This window comes from Centruroides sculpturatus, unplaced genomic scaffold (assembly GCF_000671375.1).
Source record: "Centruroides sculpturatus isolate CEXI.00-Female unplaced genomic scaffold, Cexi_2.0 scaffold114, whole genome shotgun sequence".
Taxonomy (NCBI): domain Eukaryota; kingdom Metazoa; phylum Arthropoda; class Arachnida; order Scorpiones; family Buthidae; genus Centruroides; species Centruroides sculpturatus.
This window is the reverse complement of record NW_019384417.1, coordinates 370,631-395,048: the sequence shown is the minus strand read 5'-3', so window position 1 is coordinate 395,048 and position 24,418 is coordinate 370,631. Positions and strand designations below refer to the sequence as shown.

The 24,418-nt window shown below is 30.8% G+C and overlaps 2 protein-coding genes and 1 pseudogene across 4 annotated transcripts; all 3 read left to right on the top strand.

Moving 5' to 3' along the window:
- Positions 1-10,334: 10,334 nt before the first annotated feature.
- LOC111619206 lies at positions 10,335-11,492 on the top strand (annotated as a pseudogene).
- Positions 11,493-16,411: 4,919 nt separating this feature from the next.
- LOC111619205 lies at positions 16,412-17,765 on the top strand. The gene is made up of 5 exons (XM_023360896.1): positions 16,412-16,529; positions 16,682-16,995; positions 17,073-17,189; positions 17,276-17,509; positions 17,622-17,765. The coding sequence occupies exons 1-5, from the start codon at positions 16,490-16,492 to the stop codon at positions 17,643-17,645; spliced, it is 729 nt and encodes a 242-aa protein (XP_023216664.1). The 5' UTR covers positions 16,412-16,489; the 3' UTR covers positions 17,646-17,765.
- Positions 17,766-19,449: 1,684 nt separating this feature from the next.
- On the top strand, positions 19,450-21,637 carry LOC111619203. Of its 3 annotated transcripts, none has more exons than XM_023360894.1 (5): positions 19,450-19,517; positions 20,046-20,283; positions 20,351-20,467; positions 20,538-20,771; positions 20,883-21,637. In XM_023360894.1, exons 2-5 carry the CDS (start codon positions 20,200-20,202, stop codon positions 20,904-20,906), a joined length of 459 nt encoding a protein of 152 aa, XP_023216662.1. In that variant the 5' UTR covers positions 19,450-19,517; positions 20,046-20,199; the 3' UTR covers positions 20,907-21,637. The 3 variants fall into 3 exon arrangements, with proteins under 3 accessions (XP_023216662.1, XP_023216661.1, XP_023216663.1); XM_023360893.1 differs by lacking the exon at positions 19,450-19,517 and adding an exon at positions 19,671-19,806 and having other exon boundaries at positions 19,970-20,283; positions 20,883-21,636; XM_023360895.1 differs by lacking the exon at positions 19,450-19,517 and adding an exon at positions 19,704-19,806.
- The last annotated feature ends 2,781 nt before the right edge of the window (positions 21,638-24,418 follow it).

Here is a 24,418-nt window from a genome sequence, read left to right as displayed (position 1 = left end):
CTATCTGAACTGAGGGGACCGAGACGACTTCAACGATACCCTACTTTTGGACCGGAGACGAAAAATAATAAAGTTATCATACTTTTTCTGGTGATCGCATGATGTAATTGTGCAGTTAATGTTACCTATGGTGAGTAAAATGGCGGCTCGTCTCTGATTCCAGCAAACAGAAGAAAGGAAACTGTGGGGACGCACGTTCTGTCCTAACCTAACCTATTTTATTAAATTACCATAATTATTACCAACCAAGTTATTAGAATAGGTTAGGTTAGGTTTGAACGTGCGTCCCCACTGTTTCCTTTCTTCTCTTTGCTGGAATCAGAGACGAGCCGCCATTTTACCCACCATAGGTAACATTATCCAATTGTGCAGTCTAAAGATTGGTGACACTTTGAATTTCATAACAATTGATTTCTGCGACAAGCACTCCTATTTGTGGTAAATTTATTTGTGGCAAAAATCTTATTTTCACTTTACCGAGTGCCTAGTAGGTAATGTGCGGATTACCTAGATACTATGCAAATTATCTAGGTAATTTGAGAAATTTAACAATTTCCACAACTTTAACGGATCACGCTAGTTAATCTGCAGATTAGCTAGGTAATCTGAAGATTAACGAGTTTCGAGCTTTAGCGGTAACATATACATAGATTAAATTACATTCATATTTATCTAATAAGGAAATTAAATTTATTTTATATCAAACAGCAGTTTGTAATGTTTTCCTATTGTAGATCAATAAGTACGGATCACTGAATTATGATCCGTACTTATTGATCTACAACAAGATTCTGCTTGAAAATTATTATTAATTTAATTTTATAAACGATAAAATTTAAAATCAGTATTAGATTATTGAGATAAGACAAAAGAAACACGTGGAAGATCTACCAAAGGGGCTGCATTCTGAGAGTACTTTCTATGGGAAATTGTCCGTATTTAAATGAAGAATGCCGGAAAAATCCCAAGTTTTCTGGGTTTTCTCACGTATATAACACCTAAATAAGAGTTAATTTCATGTAGATAAATTATATCTTAATCTTTATAAAGAGTTAATTAAAAAAACACCAATTTAATTATTTAATAATTTATCAAATTATATAATTAAGATGCCGAATAGAAAATTTCTTATGGGAATTTTTACAAGAAAATTTAGTAAAGAAGAGAATTTATAGAAATTAATTCATAAATCTTCACTGCTCTTGATTATCCTTGAACTTTTTACTATTCTTTACTGCACCTTCTCTGTTCGAACTTGTCACTTATAACAATGAATTTCATCCAGACATATTTAATCTTATCAAAAGAGTTAACCTTGAATTTAATTGCTAAATCGAATAGTTTTAAATAAAAGTTTTTTAAAAAAAAAAGTTGCAGGAAATCAGTAAAAATCAATCATTTCAATGACGTTACATATGAAGAAAAGTAATATGGCTTAATCTCACAATATTTGAGTGAGTGCCCAATCGAAGATACCCTCGTATTAATGGCGACGTTGAAGAGTTGTAATTTATTATATTAATTAACCTCTAAGAAATATTATTAAATTTTTTTTTTTTTGAAATTTTGTGGTATTTCTAATCCACGAAACCACGTTGTAAACAATTGTTGTACAGCGAACTCTTATTGGAAACCGATAAGATTTCGTGATACAACAGCTATGAATTCATATTATGGTTCATTGCATATTCATCATTACTCCTTCGTCTTTGCAAATATATTCATTACCACTCAATATATTTATTAAAAAAAAACATTTTTTCACACAATCACGTGGAAAATCCATCAACAGGGGATGACATTTAATGGAAAACTGCTCCCTATTTAGATGTTGGAAACTCGAAGAAATCAAGAGGCTAGCCCGTTGGTAAGGCACGAAACCATGACCAACTATCAGTGTTTAGTGGTGTTATTCACTCATTCCTTTCGAGTAGGTTAGAAGTATTCTTGACTGGATTAAATTAAAAAGAATTAATGGAAAAATGAGCTATTCACGTACTTAAAATCTTTGGAATCACGTATTTTTACTGATTTCCTGCAATTTATTTATAAATATTCGATTTAGCAATTAAATTCGAGATGAAAGTTTTATAAATTGTTTTAGATAAGATAAAATATGAGTGAATTGTTAGAAGTGACAAGTTAGAAAAGAAGAGGAAGGTGCGGTAGAGAATAATAAAAAGTTCAAGGATAACCAAGAGGGGTGAAGATTTATTAATGCCTATCAGTAATTTATTTCGAACTGAAATGGCGTGTAAATAATTTTAATATATTTCTAAAAAAAGAGCTTTTATTATTGGTATGTTTTACGAGATTAAGGGGTAAGGTATGTTCGGAGTGTTTACACCCTTACCAACTACATCAATACAGTGNATGTAATCAGAAATAAATGTAATTGAAAATTCATATTATTAATTAATTAATTTATTATTATTAATAATAATATAAAAGTAACGTTTGCTTTAATTTTGTGTATGTTATTAATAGAAGTAACGTCCAATATAAACAGAATTTTTGGTGTTTTACACACACACACACAATCTTTTTATTAATGCAACAATATTGCATCACTGGCACCGCAATAGCATAACCAGTTTATACATGTTTAAGGCTGAACACAGGAAAATAAAGTAATGTCTTCAATGTATTTACATAAGATCGCCTATATACCGTAAATTAATACCGTAACATTTACATGTATGACAGATGACATCGAATATCTGCGTTATAAATAATAAGCTAGATTAATAACTTAAAATTAAACATAATAAGTAATAGTCAATTAACAGAAATATGTAAAGTATAACATATATTGTTGCGGTATATATTAATATAAGTTTCACATACAAATATATATGATGATATAATACTGTAGTCTAAACAAAATAAAGCTTAGAATAATTAACGCTAATAAATTATAAGAGTTACTTCGCAGGTTTTCAGGTGTAGTTGCAGCTTACAGTCATTTCATGTAAAAAGAGTTCTTAGGAGTCTCATATGTTACTAGCAGCACAGTATCCATACACTAAAATGGAAGTTCCTACAAACATAGAAGTACTTGGAAGATTCGGACAAGAACACCCTGACCTAACACAAATATTAATAATTCATTGTAGCTATCCAAGAGCTAAGTCAGCTTACTATTGCACTTTATTCACTAAAAGTAACAGTTAGTATATGCTAACTCACAATTAACTTCGTAAATCTTGAATTCTATAAGGTTCACCAAAGCTAGGGATTTCAAATCAACGCTTCACCTATGTAGATAACACTTGTAAGGATTTGTCAAGACAAAAGAGCATTCTTAACTCCAGATACCTGTAGTAGTTTAATCGAAGTCTGAACTCCAAATCAATGTTAAATTTTGGTGTTTTACGTCATATACAATTGTCAGTGTAGGAGTGCCAATTACTTCAAGTCCATATTTATACGAGCCCTCAAAACAAACGTCATTTTCTGTTGCCGGCACCTTTCTATTACATAAAACTACATTTGCGATCATACTTCCATTGAGCACCAAAAAATTATAGATTGAATGTCTGCCGTCAGAGCAAAATTATAGAGATAAATCATTGGCTCAAACGTGAGGATCTTTCTTATTCAATACTTTCTTATGACTAGCAGTAGCCGGGCGGATAAAACCACAAAACACTAGTAGTTAATCGCAGGTTCGCTTTTGATCAACGGGCTGACCACGTGAAGTTTTCCGGGCTTTCTTCATGTGTGTGATACCTAAATAGGGTTCAGTTTCCAATAGACAGATCGTCGAAATATTACAATGATTTATTCTAAGAATTTAATGCTTCCACAATGCCTTGAACTCTCACTCTTACAGACAGATCTTTTCTTAAATTTATATAACACTTACAAACGACGTTTCGTAACTGCATTGATTACCTAATTTCACTTCTCAGCTTACATGCTCTTGATCATTTAGCTGAATCCCCAACTGACCTTTTGTCTAAGCCACATACATTAGCGTGCGAAATTCGATATTTACTCTATCTAACACTTGACGATCCCAGGAAAGAGAATGCCTTTTCAAACACTATATTCATTTAATTATAAAATTTTCTGTAGTAACCATTAGATATGGATAATGACACACGTAGGGTATGGTTGTACACATCAAGTCTAAGGTTTTACACATTTATATTTTCTGTCTTCTTCAAGAGTTTCGCTGTAGAGGACCGTATCAAATAATTTTGGCGTTCGAGGTAAGCCTCATACCTGCGCCCACGATTCCAACGTTAACCTCAAAAAAAAAAAAAAAAAAATCTACGGACCCGTTTTGGAGCCTCCGAAGTCGACACCTGGAGCACGTGTCCACCCTCGTCTTCTTAGTTATGCAAAAAAAAAAAAAAAAAAAATCTACGGACCCGTTTTGGAGCCTCCGAAGTCGACACCTGGAGCACGTGTCCACCCTCGTCTTCTTAGTTATGCATCTACACAGCAGTTATGTATTTAATTTGTATAAGAGTGAGTGTTGGCGGATAAGAATTAACACGCTTTGAACCACGAGCAAACATCAAATTCATTCATAGAGTTCAGAATGTTAATAAGGAAAGGCATGTTGAACTTCTTAACAGCTTTTTTGATTTGTAGGGCAAGCAATAATCCTACAACAGCAGGAATAGTCTTGTGACCTTCACCATAACATTGTTCCTGTGCTTCGGTCAAGCCTAGATTACGAATACATGACCAAGAAAATGAGATAGTGAAAAGGTTAAAAAATTTTTCCAATCTTTACAATCTTCTGATTTTCCTTTCGCAGAATGCCTTCCGGAGGATGGGGATGTTTCAGAGTTTTGATATAGATCTTCAGGAATTTTTAACAGGTGGTCGAGTCCATCTCTCTTCCCGTAGTTCAATGGGTTTGTAGCCTACCAAGCCGATTAGAATGGAAGAGAGAAGGATTACTCAAGAATGGATAAACCACTGAACAACTGTCAAGTGGCTGTGGATTCGCGCTTCACCAACAGGTCTGATCCGGGAAATTATCCTGGTTTTCTTTACGTGTTAACACCTAATTTGTTGTTCTTTCATCAAAACCATTGTATACAATTAGTAAGAAATTTCTTAATAAAATTAACAATATAAAAATTTATAGGCAATTAAAAATAACAAATAATTAATTCAATAATCTATTATATAATAATATACTTTCCTCCATAGATGATACAAATGCAAATAAAAACATCAACCCTTTCCTTATTAGTCTGATAATTCGATGATTAATTTGTTAACGTGAATACTGAAAACCTTATGAAAATAAATATATATTAAGAAAACTTATTGTAAAATTTAATAATTGATATTATTTCTATTAAGTTTTTATTTTCTATTTTTTTTTTTTTTATAAAATAAAATATATTTTCGGGTCAAATGCCCCTATTCAGTCTTTTATATAATGATAAAACTGTAATGGCGACAACTGGAATAACTAAGTGTAAAAATCGTAATGTAAAACTATTAAAACTATAAAATTAAAAAATAAACCTTGCAAAAAGTATAGAAAAAATTAAGAAATAAAAGAAGTAAAAACATAAATATTTTAAAACCAATAAAAACTGGCTAAACAATCAAACTTCCTGATAACAAATAGTAGAATAAAACATTTTTTGCCTTGTTTTATAGCTATTTTTTTTGTTAATTTTAGTTAAAGTTTTTATGTTTTCACTCCTTTTGTTTATATGTTTTTTTTTTCTATATTATTAGCAAGTTTTACTTTTTAATTTTACAGTGTTTCTACTTATACCCTACGATTTTTAACATAGTTATTCCAGTCATCACTATTAATTAATTACATTACAGTCAATAATAAATTTTCTATGTTAATTTAAAATATAACTTTTAATATATAACTTAATTTAACTTTAATACTTTAATATATAACTTAATTTAACTTTAATACTTTAATATATAACTTTTCTTTAAATAATTTAAAGAAAAGATTGGAAATAAAACTTGATTTTCCTCTTCTCTGACATTGAAATGGAATGGTGAAAACGTTATAAAAATATTTTATTATTTCCTTACGCTTTTAAATAAATAATAAATATTTTTTTTTAAGTTAAGAAATTAAATAATTTAAATAAACACGTTTGTAATTTTTATAACTTATTTATTCAGTAATAAATTGCAAAAGAATTTGAATGATTTCGTTGAATTTTTCTTTGTCAAACTTTAAAGAAAAACAAGAAAAAATATCGCTTTTACATTGATTAATTTATAAGGAAAACCTTGAGAATTTTTCTTCCATCTAAAATTTAATCTAAATTAATTACTCGTTTGTTTTCATTCTTCATAAATTATTAAATAAATCTTAAGTGTAAATCGTATTAAGAGGAAAAATATAATTGATTCTGTAGTCCTCACACACGAAAATAATAATACAGTAATAATAATAATAATAATAATAATAATAATACATTAAACTGTGTATTAAAACGAAGATGAAATTTATTTTAGATTATTTATAAATATTAAAAATTATTTTTAATATTTATACAGTACAAAACACGATACTCGAAGAGAGTATCGTGTTTTGTACTGTATTTTTTTTATAGGAAATTGGCTCTGTTTAAGTAATTATTACATAAATTTATATGTTACCGCTAAAGCTCGGAAACTCGTTAATCTGCAGATTAACTAGCGTGATCCGTTAAAGTTGCTAAAATTGTTCTATTTCTCAAATTACCTAGGTAATGTTCAGATTATTTAGGTAATCTGCAAATTACCTACTAGGCACTTGGTAAAGTGAAAATAAGATCTGTGCTGGAACAACAGCAACGTTTCTGTACGCTTAAATTAACATAATGTTCTTTATTTAATTTTCGATATCTAAAGAATCAAGTTAATACAATCAAACAATCGACAAATTAGTTGATAGAATCAATCATCAACCAATTAAAAAACATACAAAAAATCAAACGATTTAAAATATTAATACAATTAGGGAAATTATTATATAGATAACCACCTATGGAATTTCGGGACTTTGAGTATCTATCTGAACTGAGGGGACCGAGACGACTTCAACGATACCCTACTTTTGGACCGGAGACGAAAAATAATAAAGTTATCATACTTTTTCTGGTGATCGCATGATGTAATTGTGCAGTTAATGTTACCTATGGTGAGTAAAATGGCGGCTCGTCTCTGATTCCAGCAAACAGAAGAAAGGAAACTGTGGGGACGCACGTTCTGTCCTAACCTAACCTATTTTATTAAATTACCATAATTATTACCAACCAAGTTATTAGAATAGGTTAGGTTAGGTTTGAACGTGCGTCCCCACTGTTTCCTTTCTTCTCTTTGCTGGAATCAGAGACGAGCCGCCATTTTACCCACCATAGGTAACATTATCCAATTGTGCAGTCTAAAGATTGGTGACACTTTGAATTTCATAACAATTGATTTCTGCGACAAGCACTCCTATTTGTGGTAAATTTATTTGTGGCAAAAATCTTATTTTCACTTTACCGAGTGCCTAGTAGGTAATGTGCGGATTACCTAGATACTATGCAAATTATCTAGGTAATTTGAGAAATTTAACAATTTCCACAACTTTAACGGATCACGCTAGTTAATCTGCAGATTAGCTAGGTAATCTGAAGATTAACGAGTTTCGAGCTTTAGCGGTAACATATACATAGATTAAATTACATTCATATTTATCTAATAAGGAAATTAAATTTATTTTATATCAAACAGCAGTTTGTAATGTTTTCCTATTGTAGATCAATAAGTACGGATCACTGAATTATGATCCGTACTTATTGATCTACAACAAGATTCTGCTTGAAAATTATTATTAATTTAATTTTATAAACGATAAAATTTAAAATCAGTATTAGATTATTGAGATAAGACAAAAGAAACACGTGGAAGATCTACCAAAGGGGCTGCATTCTGAGAGTACTTTCTATGGGAAATTGTCCGTATTTAAATGAAGAATGCCGGAAAAATCCCAAGTTTTCTGGGTTTTCTCACGTATATAACACCTAAATAAGAGTTAATTTCATGTAGATAAATTATATCTTAATCTTTATAAAGAGTTAATTAAAAAAACACCAATTTAATTATTTAATAATTTATCAAATTATATAATTAAGATGCCGAATAGAAAATTTCTTATGGGAATTTTTACAAGAAAATTTAGTAAAGAAGAGAATTTATAGAAATTAATTCATAAATCTTCACTGCTCTTGATTATCCTTGAACTTTTTACTATTCTTTACTGCACCTTCTCTGTTCGAACTTGTCACTTATAACAATGAATTTCATCCAGACATATTTAATCTTATCAAAAGAGTTAACCTTGAATTTAATTGCTAAATCGAATAGTTTTAAATAAAAGTTTTTTAAAAAAAAAAGTTGCAGGAAATCAGTAAAAATCAATCATTTCAATGACGTTACATATGAAGAAAAGTAATGTGGCTTAATCTCACAATATTTGAGTGAGTGCCCAATCGAAGATACCCTCGTATTAATGGCGACGTTGAAGAGTTGTAATTTATTATATTAATTAACCTCTAAGAAATATTATTAAATTTTTTTTTTTTGAAATTTTGTGGTATTTCTAATCCACGAAACCACGTTGTAAACAATTGTTGTACAGCGAACTCTTATTGGAAACCGATAAGATTTCGTGATACAACAGCTATGAATTCATATTATGGTTCATTGCATATTCATCATTACTCCTTCGTCTTTGCAAATATATTCATTACCACTCAATATATTTATTAAAAAAAACATTTTTCACACAATCACGTGGAAAATCCATCAACAGGGGATGACATTTAATGGAAAACTGCTCCCTATTTAGATGTTGGAAACTCGAAGAAATCAAGAGGCTAGCCCGTTGGTAAGGCACGAAACCATGACCAACTATCAGTGTTTAGTGGTGTTATTCACTCATTCCTTTCGAGTAGGTTAGAAGTATTCTTGACTGGATTAAATTAAAAAGAATTAATGGAAAAATGAGCTATTCACGTACTTAAAATCTTTGGAATCACGTATTTTTACTGATTTCCTGCAATTTATTTATAAATATTCGATTTAGCAATTAAATTCGAGATGAAAGTTTTATAAATTGTTTTAGATAAGATAAAATATGAGTGAATTGTTAGAAGTGACAAGTTAGAAAAGAAGAGGAAGGTGCGGTAGAGAATAATAAAAAGTTCAAGGATAACCAAGAGGGGTGAAGATTTATTAATGCCTATCAGTAATTTATTTCGAACTGAAATGGCGTGTAAATAATTTTAATATATTTCTAAAAAAAGAGCTTTTATTATTGGTATGTTTTACGAGATTAAGGGGTAAGGTATGTTCGGAGTGTTTACACCCTTACCAACTACATCAATACAGTGTATTTACACACAGATTTAAACAGTGTTTATTAGGTTTTCGGGTATGAAAAATGATGGGTGAGACAATCCCCCTGAAAACATTATTAACAAAAAGTTTCTGCCTTCAATCTTAATTACAAATGAATGAAATTTCGGTTGAAACATTTGAGGGAACGGTATCAAGCATTTACGATCAGTAATTTCATTCATTGTAATTCAAGAACAGCTTCAACAAATGAAAACATTTATATAATCGAACCTCTCGACAATGCTATTGATGAAAACATAAGAATGGTCGTTGTTTAGGGATAGTTTTGTATGAATTTTTTTATTCTAAGAATATAGTTCCTTAATAATGGCCACTATTTGGAGGTTATTTTATAAGCAATACATTTTTGTTTAATGGTGGCCTTTGTTGGGAGGTGATCGTTATTAGAAGTTCGACTACAGCAACAGAATTACGAAAAATTTTTCCTTATAAATTAATCATTTTAACGGCAATATTTCTTGTTTTGTTCTTCAAAATCGACGAGTTTAACAAAGAATAATTTATTATTCAATTGAAAGAAGTCATTCAAGTTCCTTTTATTTATTAGGTAATAAATAAGTTATTAAATTTTTTCCAATTTTATTTCTAAAATTTCTATTATTTGTTAAATATACACGAAAATATTAAAATATTTTATGGCTTTTCTTCACCCCATGTTAACGTAATATAATAGTAAATCAAATTTTAAAATGTCTATCTGAAAATGCTCCTTATTCAGGTGTTAGACATGCAAGTACTATTGTTTAATGATCACTGGTGTAATTAATTAAAATAAATTACGAAATATCTTAAAGATAATATTCATTTTAAGCGTTAAAACTGTAAAAAAATAAGTAAAATTTTCCGGGTTACGTATTGTTAAAAAAACAAATATCATATGCTGTACAACAGCAACATTTCCTTGTTTTCAAGTTTTAATGTTCGGAGGTGGACACACGTGACGTGTGACGTACAGTACACTTGTTAGCTTTTTACAGGTAAATACATAATTCAATTCTTCATTCGTACTTCAAACAGTAGAAAGAGAAGCAAACTTACTCGAATCATCTTGTCTGTAACACAAGGTATAATGTAAGTTCATATCATTATAGATTATTATATTATAAATTTAAATTAAACAATTTAATTTGTTTTTAGCATGAATACAATTGCTCCGAATCAAACAATAGAAGCACCAACACCCTTCGAATTCGAGAAAACGGTAGATGTTAATTTACTTGTAGCATGGATGAGGAAAAATTGGTATAAGTCTTTGTACTGGTCGACTTTCTATGTATTTTTAATACTCAGTCTTCAACGTATCATGAAGTATCGCAACGCACTGGAATTAAAAACACCATTGATTATATGGAACACGGCATTGGCAATTTTCAGTATTGCTGGAACTTTAAGGACTCTTCCTACATTCATACAAGTTATTCGTGAGTTGGGTTTCACTTATTCCGTTTGCGTTATAAAACCTCTTTTAATAAATATTCAACCGACTATTTTCTGGTCTTGGTTGTTTGCATGTTCGAAAATCGTAGAATTTGGTGATACCGTTTTTATAATATTAAGAAAGAGGAAATTAATCTTTTTACACTGGTATCATCACGTTGTAACACTCATTTTATGTTGGTATACTTCAAGCTTACTCGTGAGTGTTATTCATTGGTATATGGTAATGAATTACACGGTACATTCTTTAATGTATTCGTATTATGCCCTTTCTACAATTGGAATAAAAGTGCCTAGAATTGTTGCCATGTTTATTACTTTTATGCAATTGTCACAGATGATGATTGGTGCTTTTGTTAGCGGTTGGGCAATTTGGAAGAAATGGAAAGGGTGCTATTGCGAATTTCCCAATGATGCCATAATGGTATCATTACTTACGTACTTGAGTTACGTATATTTGTTTTCCAGATTGTTTTATTATTCTTATATTGCTAAAACCAAAAATAAGTTTAAAAAATTGTAGGATAATTCATAAAATACGTCTTTTAAACAATGTTTAACATAGAGAAAACGTAGAAAAAGCCTGTATCAAATTAGTTTTATTGATTTATTCATAATTATTATCCATTTAAAATTGTATATCAATGAAAATAAACAGAATTTTATATAAATGAAGTGTCTTTGTATTATGATAAAGGTTATATTTTAACAATGCTAAGTTATATGCGATTTGTAGTATAAGAAAGGACATATTAAGATATCGAATTAGCATACAACTTTCAGTTTCACGGTAACTAATTAATCATAAAATGATCAAACTATAAGGAAAAGGTCGGCATTTTTAATTGCGTTATCACGTAATGAGGAAAATGTATTCTGTAAAATATAATATTACCGGTAAATACATTTCCATTATCATTAATTGCCTATAAATCCTTTATATTGTTAATTTCATTAAGAATTTTTTTAATTAATTGTTTACAATACTTTTGATAACTGTAAACAAATCGCTGAAATTCAAACAATTATATTACTTCAGGAATAAAACTTATAGTTAGATAGAAAGAAATATAGTATTTAAATGATATATGAATGATAAATAAGATGATAGAGATCATAAAATGTAATATTTTAAAATTATCTTAAGCATAGGTAATAGGAAAAGTTTAGTGGAGGTTTAATGTTGGTGGGGTGCAAACCCACGTACAATTTATATTGATTTTAAGTAAAGAAAAGGAAAAAAATTATACAGGAAAGTTAAAGTACAATTAACACCGTATATTTTTATGATCTAACCGGTTTGATGGCAGTTCCGGTGAAGGTGTAGCTGCTGTGGATTCCATCAGTAGCTTATGGATGAAAGCCATCGAAGACAGATTGTGGGTCGCGCCTCTCCAACTGTCTGGAGTTTTCCGTGTTTTCTTCACATATTTAACAACTAAATAGGGTCAGTTTCAAATAAAAAGTTCTCCCAGGTGGCATATCGCCCACGTGTAACCAAATGAACAAGCTGGTTTCAGCACCAGCTAAAAGCTAGATCTTTTTATAGTATACGGTATTATGTAATATTATTATATATTATGTACATTTTTTAGAATAGTATCTAGTTTGTCCACATATTTTTCTACCTATTTAAATACAGCGAAAGTATCACTATTGAAGGATACTACAATAGTGATACTTTTGTATCTATATTGCTAGTATATGTATGGAGTTACAATAACGCTTGAATTACGTGCACATTCAATTAAATTCAGTCGAAATTATCTAACTTATGATTAGATGAATAAAATAGCAAACACTATTTATGTATGAAGACGTAAATCATCTTGTACTATAATTATGGTTCGGTCACAATGGGGTGGCTGTTGGCGAGGGATGAAGTCGGAGAAATCCGGGTGGACTACCTCCTGGGTTTTTTTCAACCCGTCCGGATGTGATTATCCCAGAGTTGTAGGATACCAAGTTAACCAACAGCCTGCCGTGTGGAATTTATGAGGTTTTCTTCACGTTTTTAACACCTAAAGAAGGGCCAGTTTCCCAAAGAAATTGCTCCCGGGAGATATCTTTGACAGATGAACTGCGTTGCGTTGCTCTCACACTAAACCAAACCAAATACTGAAGAGGTAAACTTTCATCTAGTCAGACTCCTAAAACTTTGAAATAAGACACTACCACTTACACAATAACTGGTGGGATGACACGCCTCTCCTCTCTTCTCATCGGCGATCTTTTGACCTTCGTCTTATTTCCATCTCAGTAGATGCTTCTCTCTGTAATCTGTCTGACCATTTACCGTGCGTGCATCTTGCTTAGCACGGTAATTTCTTCTTTTTTGGGACTTTGTTTCCAGATGTAACAAAGGCTGGTTATAGCCGAATGGTTCTTAATTCTTCAACGTTTCCAGGCGTAAGTAGTTCACCTGGCGAACTCCCATTAAAAATCATTAATGTTGAAACAACCCATCCAGCTTTCTAGCTTTATAGTTTCTTTTTTGTAGACTTTAAATAGGGTAGACTTTAAATAGATTAGCAGGTTAAACTCTGTCCATTGTATTAACCAACAGTAGACTGTTGTGTGCCCCTTGAATCTGCCGAATGGGCAGACGCTCAGTTTAAACATTAGTAATTTCTCTAGAAGAATTTAAAGTCCTCTGTTCTAAATCGAGCAGTTATTATTGGTGGTATGACCACTACTGTGTTTCTTTTCTCCACAGTCATTACCAAAAAAGTTAGGTTAGAACATGCTATCCCCTTTAATCTTTAAGCTTTTATATGTGGTAATCTTGATAAAATGATAAGAATAGTTGCAGCATAACACGACATACCCATTGAGGCTCAGGATGAGGGCAACTGTATTGTAAAGGATGATGCTGGACATATCCAGGACATATCGCCAATGACAAATTCTTGTAATCTTCACCCAGATTCGATCACGAATACCCTAAAGTGGCAGGCTGATGCATAACTGTCTTGGCCGTCTTGCCTTTGAATAATATAATAAATTTCTTTTATTAAATTGCATAATAATAACTCAGCATTAATAAGAAAATTAAATACCTTTATAAAAGATAATAAAATATCATTTAGAAAAAATACATTATGTTAAATTTAATTATTTTTTTTATAACCTCGTCGCAATGTCATTCTTTTATGTAAATTATCAGTATTTAAGTACATGATTATGTAATTGGAGTTGACAGGAATTAACATTTTCTTACATTAATCTAGATATTAATTAAAAAATATGACGATTATTAATCCAATAGAAGAGTGTAGATATACAGGTAATTAATCATTTATAATGATATTTAATTTGTATTTTTAATATTGCTTGTTAACTTTACATTGAATTTTGAAGAACACAAAGAAACAGAAATTTCAATATTAACAATGGTTAAAGTATGCAACTAATTAATTCTTTTCTATCTTTCGAAAGGTAGTAATATAGTAAGCTTGTGTACGTGCTGCGGTCGTCAAGCATGGAGTGATTATTATGGAAATTTTGCTTGCAGAANAGATTACGAATACATGACCAAGAAAATGAGATAGTGAAAAGGTTAAAAAATTTTTCCAATCTTTACAATCTTCTGATTTTCCTTTCGCAGAATGCCTTCTGGAGGATGGGGATGTTTCAGAGTTTTGATATAGATCTTCAGGAATTTTTAACAGGTGGTCAAGTCCGTCTCTCTTCCCGTAGTTCAATGGGTTTGTAGCCTACCAAGCCGATTAGAATGGAAGAGAGAAGGATTACTCAAGAATGGATAAACCACTGAACAACTGTCAAGTGGCTGTGGATTCGCGCTTCACCAACAGGTCTGATACGGGAAATTATCCTGGTTTTCTTTACGTGTTAACACCTAATTTGTTGTTCTTTCATCAAAACCATTGTATACAATTAGTAAGAAATTTCTTAATAAAATTAACAATATAAAAATTTATAGGCAATTAAAAATAACAAATAATTAATTCAATAATCTATTATATAATAATATACTTTCCTCCATAGATGATACAAATGCAAATAAAAACATCAACCCTTTCCTTATTAGTCTGATAATTCGATGATTAATTTGTTAACGTGAATACTGAAAACCTTATGAAAATACAGTCGACCCCCTATAATTACGGTACCAATAATTACGATTCCTATAAAACTGCGAAAAAATTGTGACGGTATCCGTAAAAACAGTAAAAAAACCCCTATAATTACGTTAAACGTCATCGCGCAGCCAAACTACTTTTCCGCCGTCCGTAGCGCCACGCTACGGAGAGATTTCTATCGTCTGGACAGTATTATATTAATTATATATAAATTAGGTACTGTACATATAATTATATATTAATTATATATAAATTAGGTACTGTATATATAATTATATATTAACTTATTGTAACTTTGTTATAATTAAATATATAATTTCCGCCGTCTAGCGTGGCGCCACGCTACGGAGATTTTTACGCTAACTATCGTCTGTCAGTATGTAAATTAGGTACCGTAAGTCTAATACAGTACTGTAATTTTATACATTTCTTGTNTCTAGTCAGACTCCTAAAACTTTGAAATAAGACACTACCACTTACACAATAACTGGTGGGATGACACGCCTCTCCTCTCTTCTCATCGGCGATCTTTTGACCTTCGTCTTATTTCCATCTCAGTAGATGCTTCTCTCTGTAATCTGTCTGACCATTTACCGTGCGTGCATCTTGCTTAGCACGGTAATTTCTTCTTTTTTGGGACTTTGTTTCCAGATGTAACAAAGGCTGGTTATAGCCGAATGGTTCTTAATTCTTCAACGTTTCCAGGCGTAAGTAGTTCACCTGGCGAACTCCCATTAAAAATCATTAATGTTGAAACAACCCATCCAGCTTTCTAGCTTTATAGTTTCTTTTTTGTAGACTTTAAATAGGGTAGACTTTAAATAGATTAGCAGGTTAAACTCTGTCCATTGTATTAACCAACAGTAGACTGTTGTGTGCCCCTTGAATCTGCCGAATGGGCAGACGCTCAGTTTAAACATTAGTAATTTCTCTAGAAGAATTTAAAGTCCTCTGTTCTAAATCGAGCAGTTATTATTGGTGGTATGACCACTACTGTGTTTCTTTTCTCCACAGTCATTACCAAAAAAGTTAGGTTAGAACATGCTATCCCCTTTAATCTTTAAGCTTTTATATGTGGTAATCTTGATAAAATGATAAGAATAGTTGCAGCATAACACGACATACCCATTGAGGCTCAGGATGAGGGCAACTGTATTGTAAAGGATGATGCTGGACATATCCAGGACATATCGCCAATGACAAATTCTTGTAATCTTCACCCAGATTCGATCACGAATACCCTAAAGTGGCAGGCTGATGCATAACTGTCTTGGCCGTCTTGCCTTTGAATAATATAATAAATTTCTTTTATTAAATTGCATAATAATAACTCAGCATTAATAAGAAAATTAAATATCTTTATAAAAGATAATAAAATATCATTTAGAAAAAATACATTATGTTAAATTTAATTATTTTTTTTATAACCTCGTCGCAATGTCATTCTTTTATGTAAATTATCAGTATTTAAGTACATGATTATGTAATTGGAGTTGACAGGAATTAACATTTTCTTACATTAATCTAGATATTAATTAAAAAATATGACGATTATTAATCCAATAGAAGAGTGTAGATATACAGGTAATTAATCATTTATAATGATATTTAATTTGTATTTTTAATATTGCTTGTTAACTTTACATTGAATTTTGAAGAACACAAAGAAACAGAAATTTCAATATTAACAATGGTTAAAGTATGCAACTAATTAATTCTTTTCTATCTTTCGAAAGGTAGTAATATAGTAAGCTTGTGTACGTGCTGCGGTCGTCAAGCATGGAGTGATTATTATGGAAATTTTGCTTGCAGAACCTGCATAAGATTTCTCATAAAATGCATTACAGAAAGGAAAACCTGTGAGTGTCAAAGAAAGGCAGATCTGTGCCAAATTACAAATGATCCACAATCTAAATGTGACTTCTGTCATTTGCAACGTCTATATAATGCAGGAATAAGGCCTAAAATGTATGGAAGACACAAAAATGGATGGTACATGAAAGACGTTATTCCTAAACTGGTTAGAGTACAGGCACAAAATTTTTGTAAAGTGAGTTTATATTTTAATTTTAATATATTTCAAATTGTTCATTATTTTATTTAATTTCAATTAATATAATATTTCAGTGTAAACGTTGTTATGCGGAAAATGAAATGGTAAAAATGTTTAAATTCGGATGTAATCTATATTTTATATCTTGGTGGCTAAGAAATCGCATTGATTTAAGACTGAGAAATTTTCCTGTAATAATAGATTTTATTTGTTTTCTTTCTTTCTTTATTAAATTAAAATTTAGATGATTTATTAATAATTTTATTTTATTTTAAAGTATGTGAATCTTGAAAGTTTGTCTATCAGAGGAAATATAATTGGTGCTGTCGTAAATTCAATTCATGCTCACGATGTCCTGAAATGCGGTTATCGATACATCGATCCTTATAAATGTCGTGTTTTAGATAATCAAAATTATTTAATTTGGTGTTTAGGTGTAACACGTCGATTTCTTCGTCATTCTGAATTTGGTATTCCAACTTTGGAGCAAGAAGAAAACTATATTGTCAGGGTATTGATTTTATTTTGTTTTTTTCTAAATTTACGTTCAATACACAATAGTTATAAAAATTTTCATAAAATTCATGTAGTAATTTATATATATATAACGTTTTTTCTTTCAGAACATTTTACCTTGCAGTAGATGAATTTGAATACTGATGATATTCATCGCAGTAGTACAGTAGTTTCGACGTAGTGTGTATTTGAATCACATGTAAAACTCAATTTATATATTTTAAAACAGTGCTGAATTTTACGTATTTTAAGACAAGTTTAGAAATAAATACTTTTATTTACTAATTTTGTTTTTTTAAATTGTAAATCATCTCGTTGTTTTCGAGCAATTCATAAGTATTTAAAAATATTTATTTTATATTACTTACAAGTAATTTTTTTGAATAAATTATATGAGTTGATTAGTTTTTTGAAGAGGTGTTTAAGTGAGCAATGCACCCTAACTGTATTTTCTATCGATACTCTTGCTAATTACATTTCGCAAACGTTTGGCATACCAAATCCCGCAGTGTTATTTCTCTATGCTCTAACATTTCCGTGGAAATGGAAGTCATTTCCTGTTTAAGCTAATTTAATTTGTGTATACAATGTTGTATGTCAGCGTGGTATTTGCTATCTGGTCAGCGAAAAGAACCGGTACACGATAACTCACTTCATTCATTCTCTTTAGGTAGGCCTGTACACTCGTGTATGACACTAGTAATTAAAAATATTTGATACCAGTGTTTCTATGGCTAATGGAAATTATTAATAAAGATTACTTGTTTCACGACTATCAGTTGTGACAATAACTACATATTTTACATTAACCATACAACACTCACAAATAATACAGTATATTAATATGATGATAACTTCTGTGGTCGCTGATTTCTTCTCGGGTAAAATTGCTGTATTAGGTATAAATTTTTGTGTGTTTTCAATTTTAACTATTCTTTACGTGGGTATTAAGAGAGTTTTTAATCAAAGAGGGTTTTTAATATGGAGGGTTCGGCTAGGGCCACAATATGGACGATTGGGTGATGAAGGATGGAATCCGAGATTGAACACTACCAGAAAAATTCTCTAGGTTACTCTCCCTGATTGATTCAGGGGTTTTCCAAAGCAATAAGATGCTATTTAAACTTATCTTAAATTTTTAAAAATTTTACAAAGCTGAAAAAACCAAGATACAATGAAAATTACAGTTACCATTACAATTGACGAATGGCCAAGCAGTTAAGGTGATACCTTATCACTCTGGGGGAAACCAGGATCGAAATACCGCAGGAATTTTTCGGAGGCGATCATTTCAGACATGTCGGGCTCCGTTCCTCACTACCCATAGTAAGGCCTAACCGAACCTATAATAGGCGTGTTAAAAAGGCTTTATTAGTGCTTAGAGATGTAAATGATGACTTTTTTAAACTATTTTTTCCATCTTTGACAGTAGTGGAAAGAGGGACAAGTAGTAACAAGGCTTATAGCACCGAATGCCGTCATTGTAACATTTTACGCCTTATTTTACTGAATTATATGATAGCAATATAATAAAATTCTTGTACTTAGAGAGACAGAAGAAGAAAACGTCAGTTGGGGTTAGTTGTGACAAGCAATGAGGGGCACACTAGGACACTGTCACAGCTTACTCCGTTGATCCTTCACTGAATTAACGTATAATCTTCTTCTTCAGAGTTACAAGAGGAAAACGGAGACGGCAAAAGAAGACTTACAAGATTACATAAAAATGGCTAAAGAATTAGTCAAAAAGATGTATTTTACGAGATTCTTCAATGTCTATAAAATGTCTAATATGTCACAAACGTCTCATGCCGACGACTAGCCTAATCTACGTATTTACCCGGAAGGATCCTAATATGATATGGTATAATTATACAATTTATTTAANGATGTATTTTACGAGATTCTTCAATGTCTATAAAATGTCTAATATGTCACAAACGTCTCATGCCGACGACTAGCCTAATCTACGTATTTACCCGGAAGGATCCTAATATGATATGGTATAATTATACAATTTATTTAATATATTAATTAATAAAAAAAAAATAAATACATGTTTTAAAGGAGAATAAAATATTAATCTGTGTAACAATATTATAAAAAAATAAAATTTGATTTAATCTCGTTGTAATGTCATAATTTTATGTAAATTAGTAGCATTTAAGTTTATTAAAAGTAGAAACCAAATTGTTTACTAGAATTTTCATTCGATATCAGTGATTTGATTATTTAATCAGTTAAATAATATGGTATTTGTCAATCGATCAGAACAATATAGGTTATATACAGGTATTTAATTATTTTATAATGATATTTTCAGTAATAATTGACTTTTTTTTTAAACGGTGTTACTTGGGAAATTTATATTAAATTATAAATACAATATTAATTAATGTAACAATGAAATTTAATAGAAAAGAATTGATTAGTTGCGTATTTTATTTTTCAAAAGGTGGTAATATAGTAAGCTTGTGTGCGTGCTGCGGTCGTCAAGCATGGAGTGATTATTATGGAAATTTTGCTTGCAGAATCTGCATACGATTTCTCATAAAATGCATTAGAGAAAGGAAAACCTGTGAGTGTCAAAGAAGGGCAGATCTGTGCCAAATTACAACTGATTCACAATCTAAATGTGACTTCTGTCATTTGCAACGTCTATATAATGCAGGAATAAGGCCTAAAATGTATGGAAGACACGAAAATGGATGGTACATGAAAGACGTTGCTCCTAAACTGGTTAGAGTACGGGCACAAAATTATTGTGAAGTGAGTTTACATTTTAATATAATTCATATTGTTTGTTATTTAATTCAATTAATGGGATATATTTCAGTGTCCATATTGTGAAGCGGAAAACGACATGATGAAAGCGTTTAAATTCGGATGTAATCTATATTTTATATCATGGTGGATAACAAATCTCCCTAATATAAGACTAGGAGATCTACCTGTAATAATATATATTGTTTGTTATAATTTAAATTTAGATAGTTACTAATAATTGTATTTTTATTTTAAAGTACGTGAACTCGAGGAATATGTCCTTCAGAGGAACTATATTAGGTGCTGTTTTAAATTCAGTTCATGCTCACGATGTCCTGAAATGCGGTTATCGATACTTCGATCCTTATAAATGCCGTGTTTTAGAGCATCAAAATTTTTCATTTCTTTGTTTATCTGTAACACGTCGATTTCTTCGTGATTCTGAACTCGGAATTCCAACTTTACAGCAAGAAGCAGCCTACATTATAAGGGTATTAATTTTTATTTTTCTGTTTCTCAAAATTTACATTTAATATGTATTATACATTACAATATTTCACAAACTTCGTACCGTAATTAAGTTTTCATTGTTATTATTTCAGAATATTTTACCTTACAGTAGATGAAATTGAATACTGATGATTTTCATGGTGCAAGTAACCAGTTGTTTCGAAACAATGGATGTAACTGTAATATACCTCGATTTGAGCAAAGTTTTGCATAAATCGTTGCATGAAGATTGCAGGCAAAGTTAAATTATACGTAAAAATATTTCCGTTTTAAAACATTTTAAAATCTCTATAATTTTTCGTTGGTCAGAATAATTATCGGGTAATTCAAAAAATATTGTGTAATTTGCTTAATAAATACTCAACTGTTCTTATTCAGAATGTATTACTTCTCTGGGAAACTATCTTCATAATTTTTTTTAAAGAAGTATTTATTGTATAATGCATCAAAATTTCAGGATATTGTTTCGCCTGTCGTACCTCTAGATAGTGGCCATAAAAGACCGCGTGAGAGGCGTCGTCTTGTCAATTCATTCGTGGTGTATTCCTCTTATCAAACAAAAAAGGCTTTGAAGTAAACAATATCTATTATTATACATACAGGTATATTGTTTAGTTTTATATTAGGCGAATTCTGTATCAACCAAAATTTGAAATATAGAAGGCACCAGAAGTGAAATTTTTGTTCTTTCGTTTTCCTCCTTATGATAATCTAGAGACTGAAAATATTAATTTAATTAAGGAACAAACAAATTTGAGTTGTTCAAAAATGACACTTATAAAATCTAAATGTTGTGCCGAAATTTTAACTAGAGAAGGAATTATGTCTTTTATATATCATCCATTTTCGTGTCTTCCATACATTTTAGGCCTTAATCCTGCATTATGTAGACGTTGCAAATAGCAAAAGTCGCATCTAGATTGTGTATCATTTAAAATTTGGCACAAATCTGCCTTCCTTCGACACTCACACGGTTTCCTCTCTCGAATACAGGTTATGAAAAATTCTATACAAGTTCTGCAAGCAAAATTTCCATAATAATCACTCCAAGCCTGACGACCGCAGCACGCACACAAATGTATTATACTACCACCTATCGAAAGATAGAAATGCATTATTTCCATACCTAAACTCTGTATATTACATTGCAGTAATTCTTCAATTGCCACTTCAATTTACAGTGAACTTGACAAGTTACATCAGTCTAAAACTCATTTTTAAATAAAATAATGAAATACCTATAATTAATTTTTGCTGTTCTATTGACACATTTATTGTGAATAGTTTAAGTAATTAAATTACTGAAACTAAATGATTTTTTTACTGTAAATTCATCCCAAATCGATTTCTTGCGTGGTGAATGACCTTGTCTAATCTACAAAATAACTGATGTTAATTTGTATTGTCAAATAAATTAAATGCTTTTGCCAATAAACCGTATTATATTATTGTATGAGAATGCCAGGGATAGAAACAGTTAACCTCTCTCCCACTAACAACAATGTGAGAAATGTCTAAGGGATATGGGATAAACACCCAAACTACTGACACCAATTGTGAGAACTGCCGTTCAGGCAATCCATATCTATTTAGAATGGTGTATATTTTAAGTAAATGACTGAGAGATAGAAAAATCTTTATGTCAGGGTCCTGACACCAGTTAGAAATATTCAACGATTTGTCCTAACTCGCGAGTAAACGACCGTTTGCGATTCGAGTAGTGTAAAGTATCTAGGGGAGTATATTCTTTACGTGGGGAAATCGATGAAGTTAGGCGATTATAAACCAAATATAAAACAATCAAGTATATTTATTTAAAAGACTATAATGTAATCTATACAAGAAACAATAACTGATAGTGTATAATCATTTATCGTAGCTCTCTACATGGAGATTATCTATCTTATCTATCAACGATATTACATCAGTTATCGCGAGAGAGAGTTTACAATAATAATATCTTGTTACCTGACTAACATGAAAGTACGGCGTATCTTGGAAGACAGAGAGTAAATTTCCTAATGCTTAAGTGAGGGCACCAAAAATATAAGTGGAAACCTTATCCAATAGTTAAGAGTAACTATTTCCAGTGGCTAGAAGCATGTTGATCATGACTAAAAGCGTTCGTTCAAGGTGATCGTCACCTTATATGCGAAATTGGTGGACCAATGAAAATGTCCACAGTCTTTCCCACACTCTATTGCTAAGGGAATTACAGTGTTATTTTCACTTCTAAAGGAACTATTCTCTTCTCTCTTGACTCGGAAGTTGAAGATGACAAATATTGATACAATTTCTATTTTTTCAAAATGAAGGTCTTATTTCAAAAATATCTGCTGTTGTTGAAAGAAATTTCTATAAAGCGAAAAATAGTATAAAATTACAGTTTACTGCGGACTCTATGTGCTAAGTAATTTTAAAAAATTAAATTATACATCTTTTATTTTATTATTAATTTCAATGAAAAGAAAATGTTTTTTTTTTGTGTTTAAATTTAAATGATAACTATATGTAATATAAACTTTATTAAATAACGGAAGATAACGCACCATTCGAGAAATCTGCTAAGTGTTTGCCATCCGGAGGATTTTCTTTCGGGAAATTGGTTCCTATTTATATGTTGGTAAGCGAAGAAACCCCGAAAAACTCTACTGATCAGCGAAGAGCGGTCAACTGTGTTGGGCCTATAATGTGCAGGACATTACATATTAAAAGAATTGGTACTACAATACATTATTATTTTAGGAAAGGAAATCTTCTGAAGTCAAAATGAAAACTGGATTGAATTACATTCATCGTTTGAAATATTATAGATCTTAATGGTTTTACTCAGATTTTCTTATTATAGTGGATATAAATGAAGACGTAGTTGCAATGATCATGAAAAAGTTTAAAAAACGATATTTTAAAAATATAAAAATGTCTAGCTTAGGTAATTCTACTTATGACTTCTTTACATAGAAAGGTAATTTATCATAAGAGAAATTGATAACAGTTCTGAAAGAAATATATAAAGTATAGAGTGACTAAAAGCAAATGTGATATATATTTTTAGCAAATCTAAATAGACAGCCATAGAATAATTTTAGTCATCAGCTTAGCAAACACTCCATATTGACCACACATTAAATACTAAAAAAAAGAATGACTAATATATTAGAAGCTGTCTTATCGGAAAAAACAAAATCTCTTCGTAAAACGTAGCTACTTTATTTATATTGTATTTACCATAGCTGCTAATGGGAAAATGTAGAGAATTCAATTTTGAAATCGGCGGCGCCCGCAGATTCTGTTTAAGCTATTTAAAAAGGGGGCATCGTACATTGCGCAAAGAGCTTCGAACTCCACGATTCAACGTCGGATCGGCGATAGTACTGGTGGAACTAGAGGGCAAAGGGATTGGATTTAGGTCATTATAACGCGAAGTTGCACGTGTCAAAGGGCAAATATCGTTCATTAGTTTCTTTTATATTTACAGAATGGACTAGTAGACAAGAATTTTTTTTTTTTTGTGATTCAGGGTCTTTTTGAGGATTAGGAAAAGAGAAACCGAGACGAAAAGGTAGACGGCACGTATCCCAAGTGCCATAATGTACAAACGTCCCGGCTTGAAACCGATCTGATATTC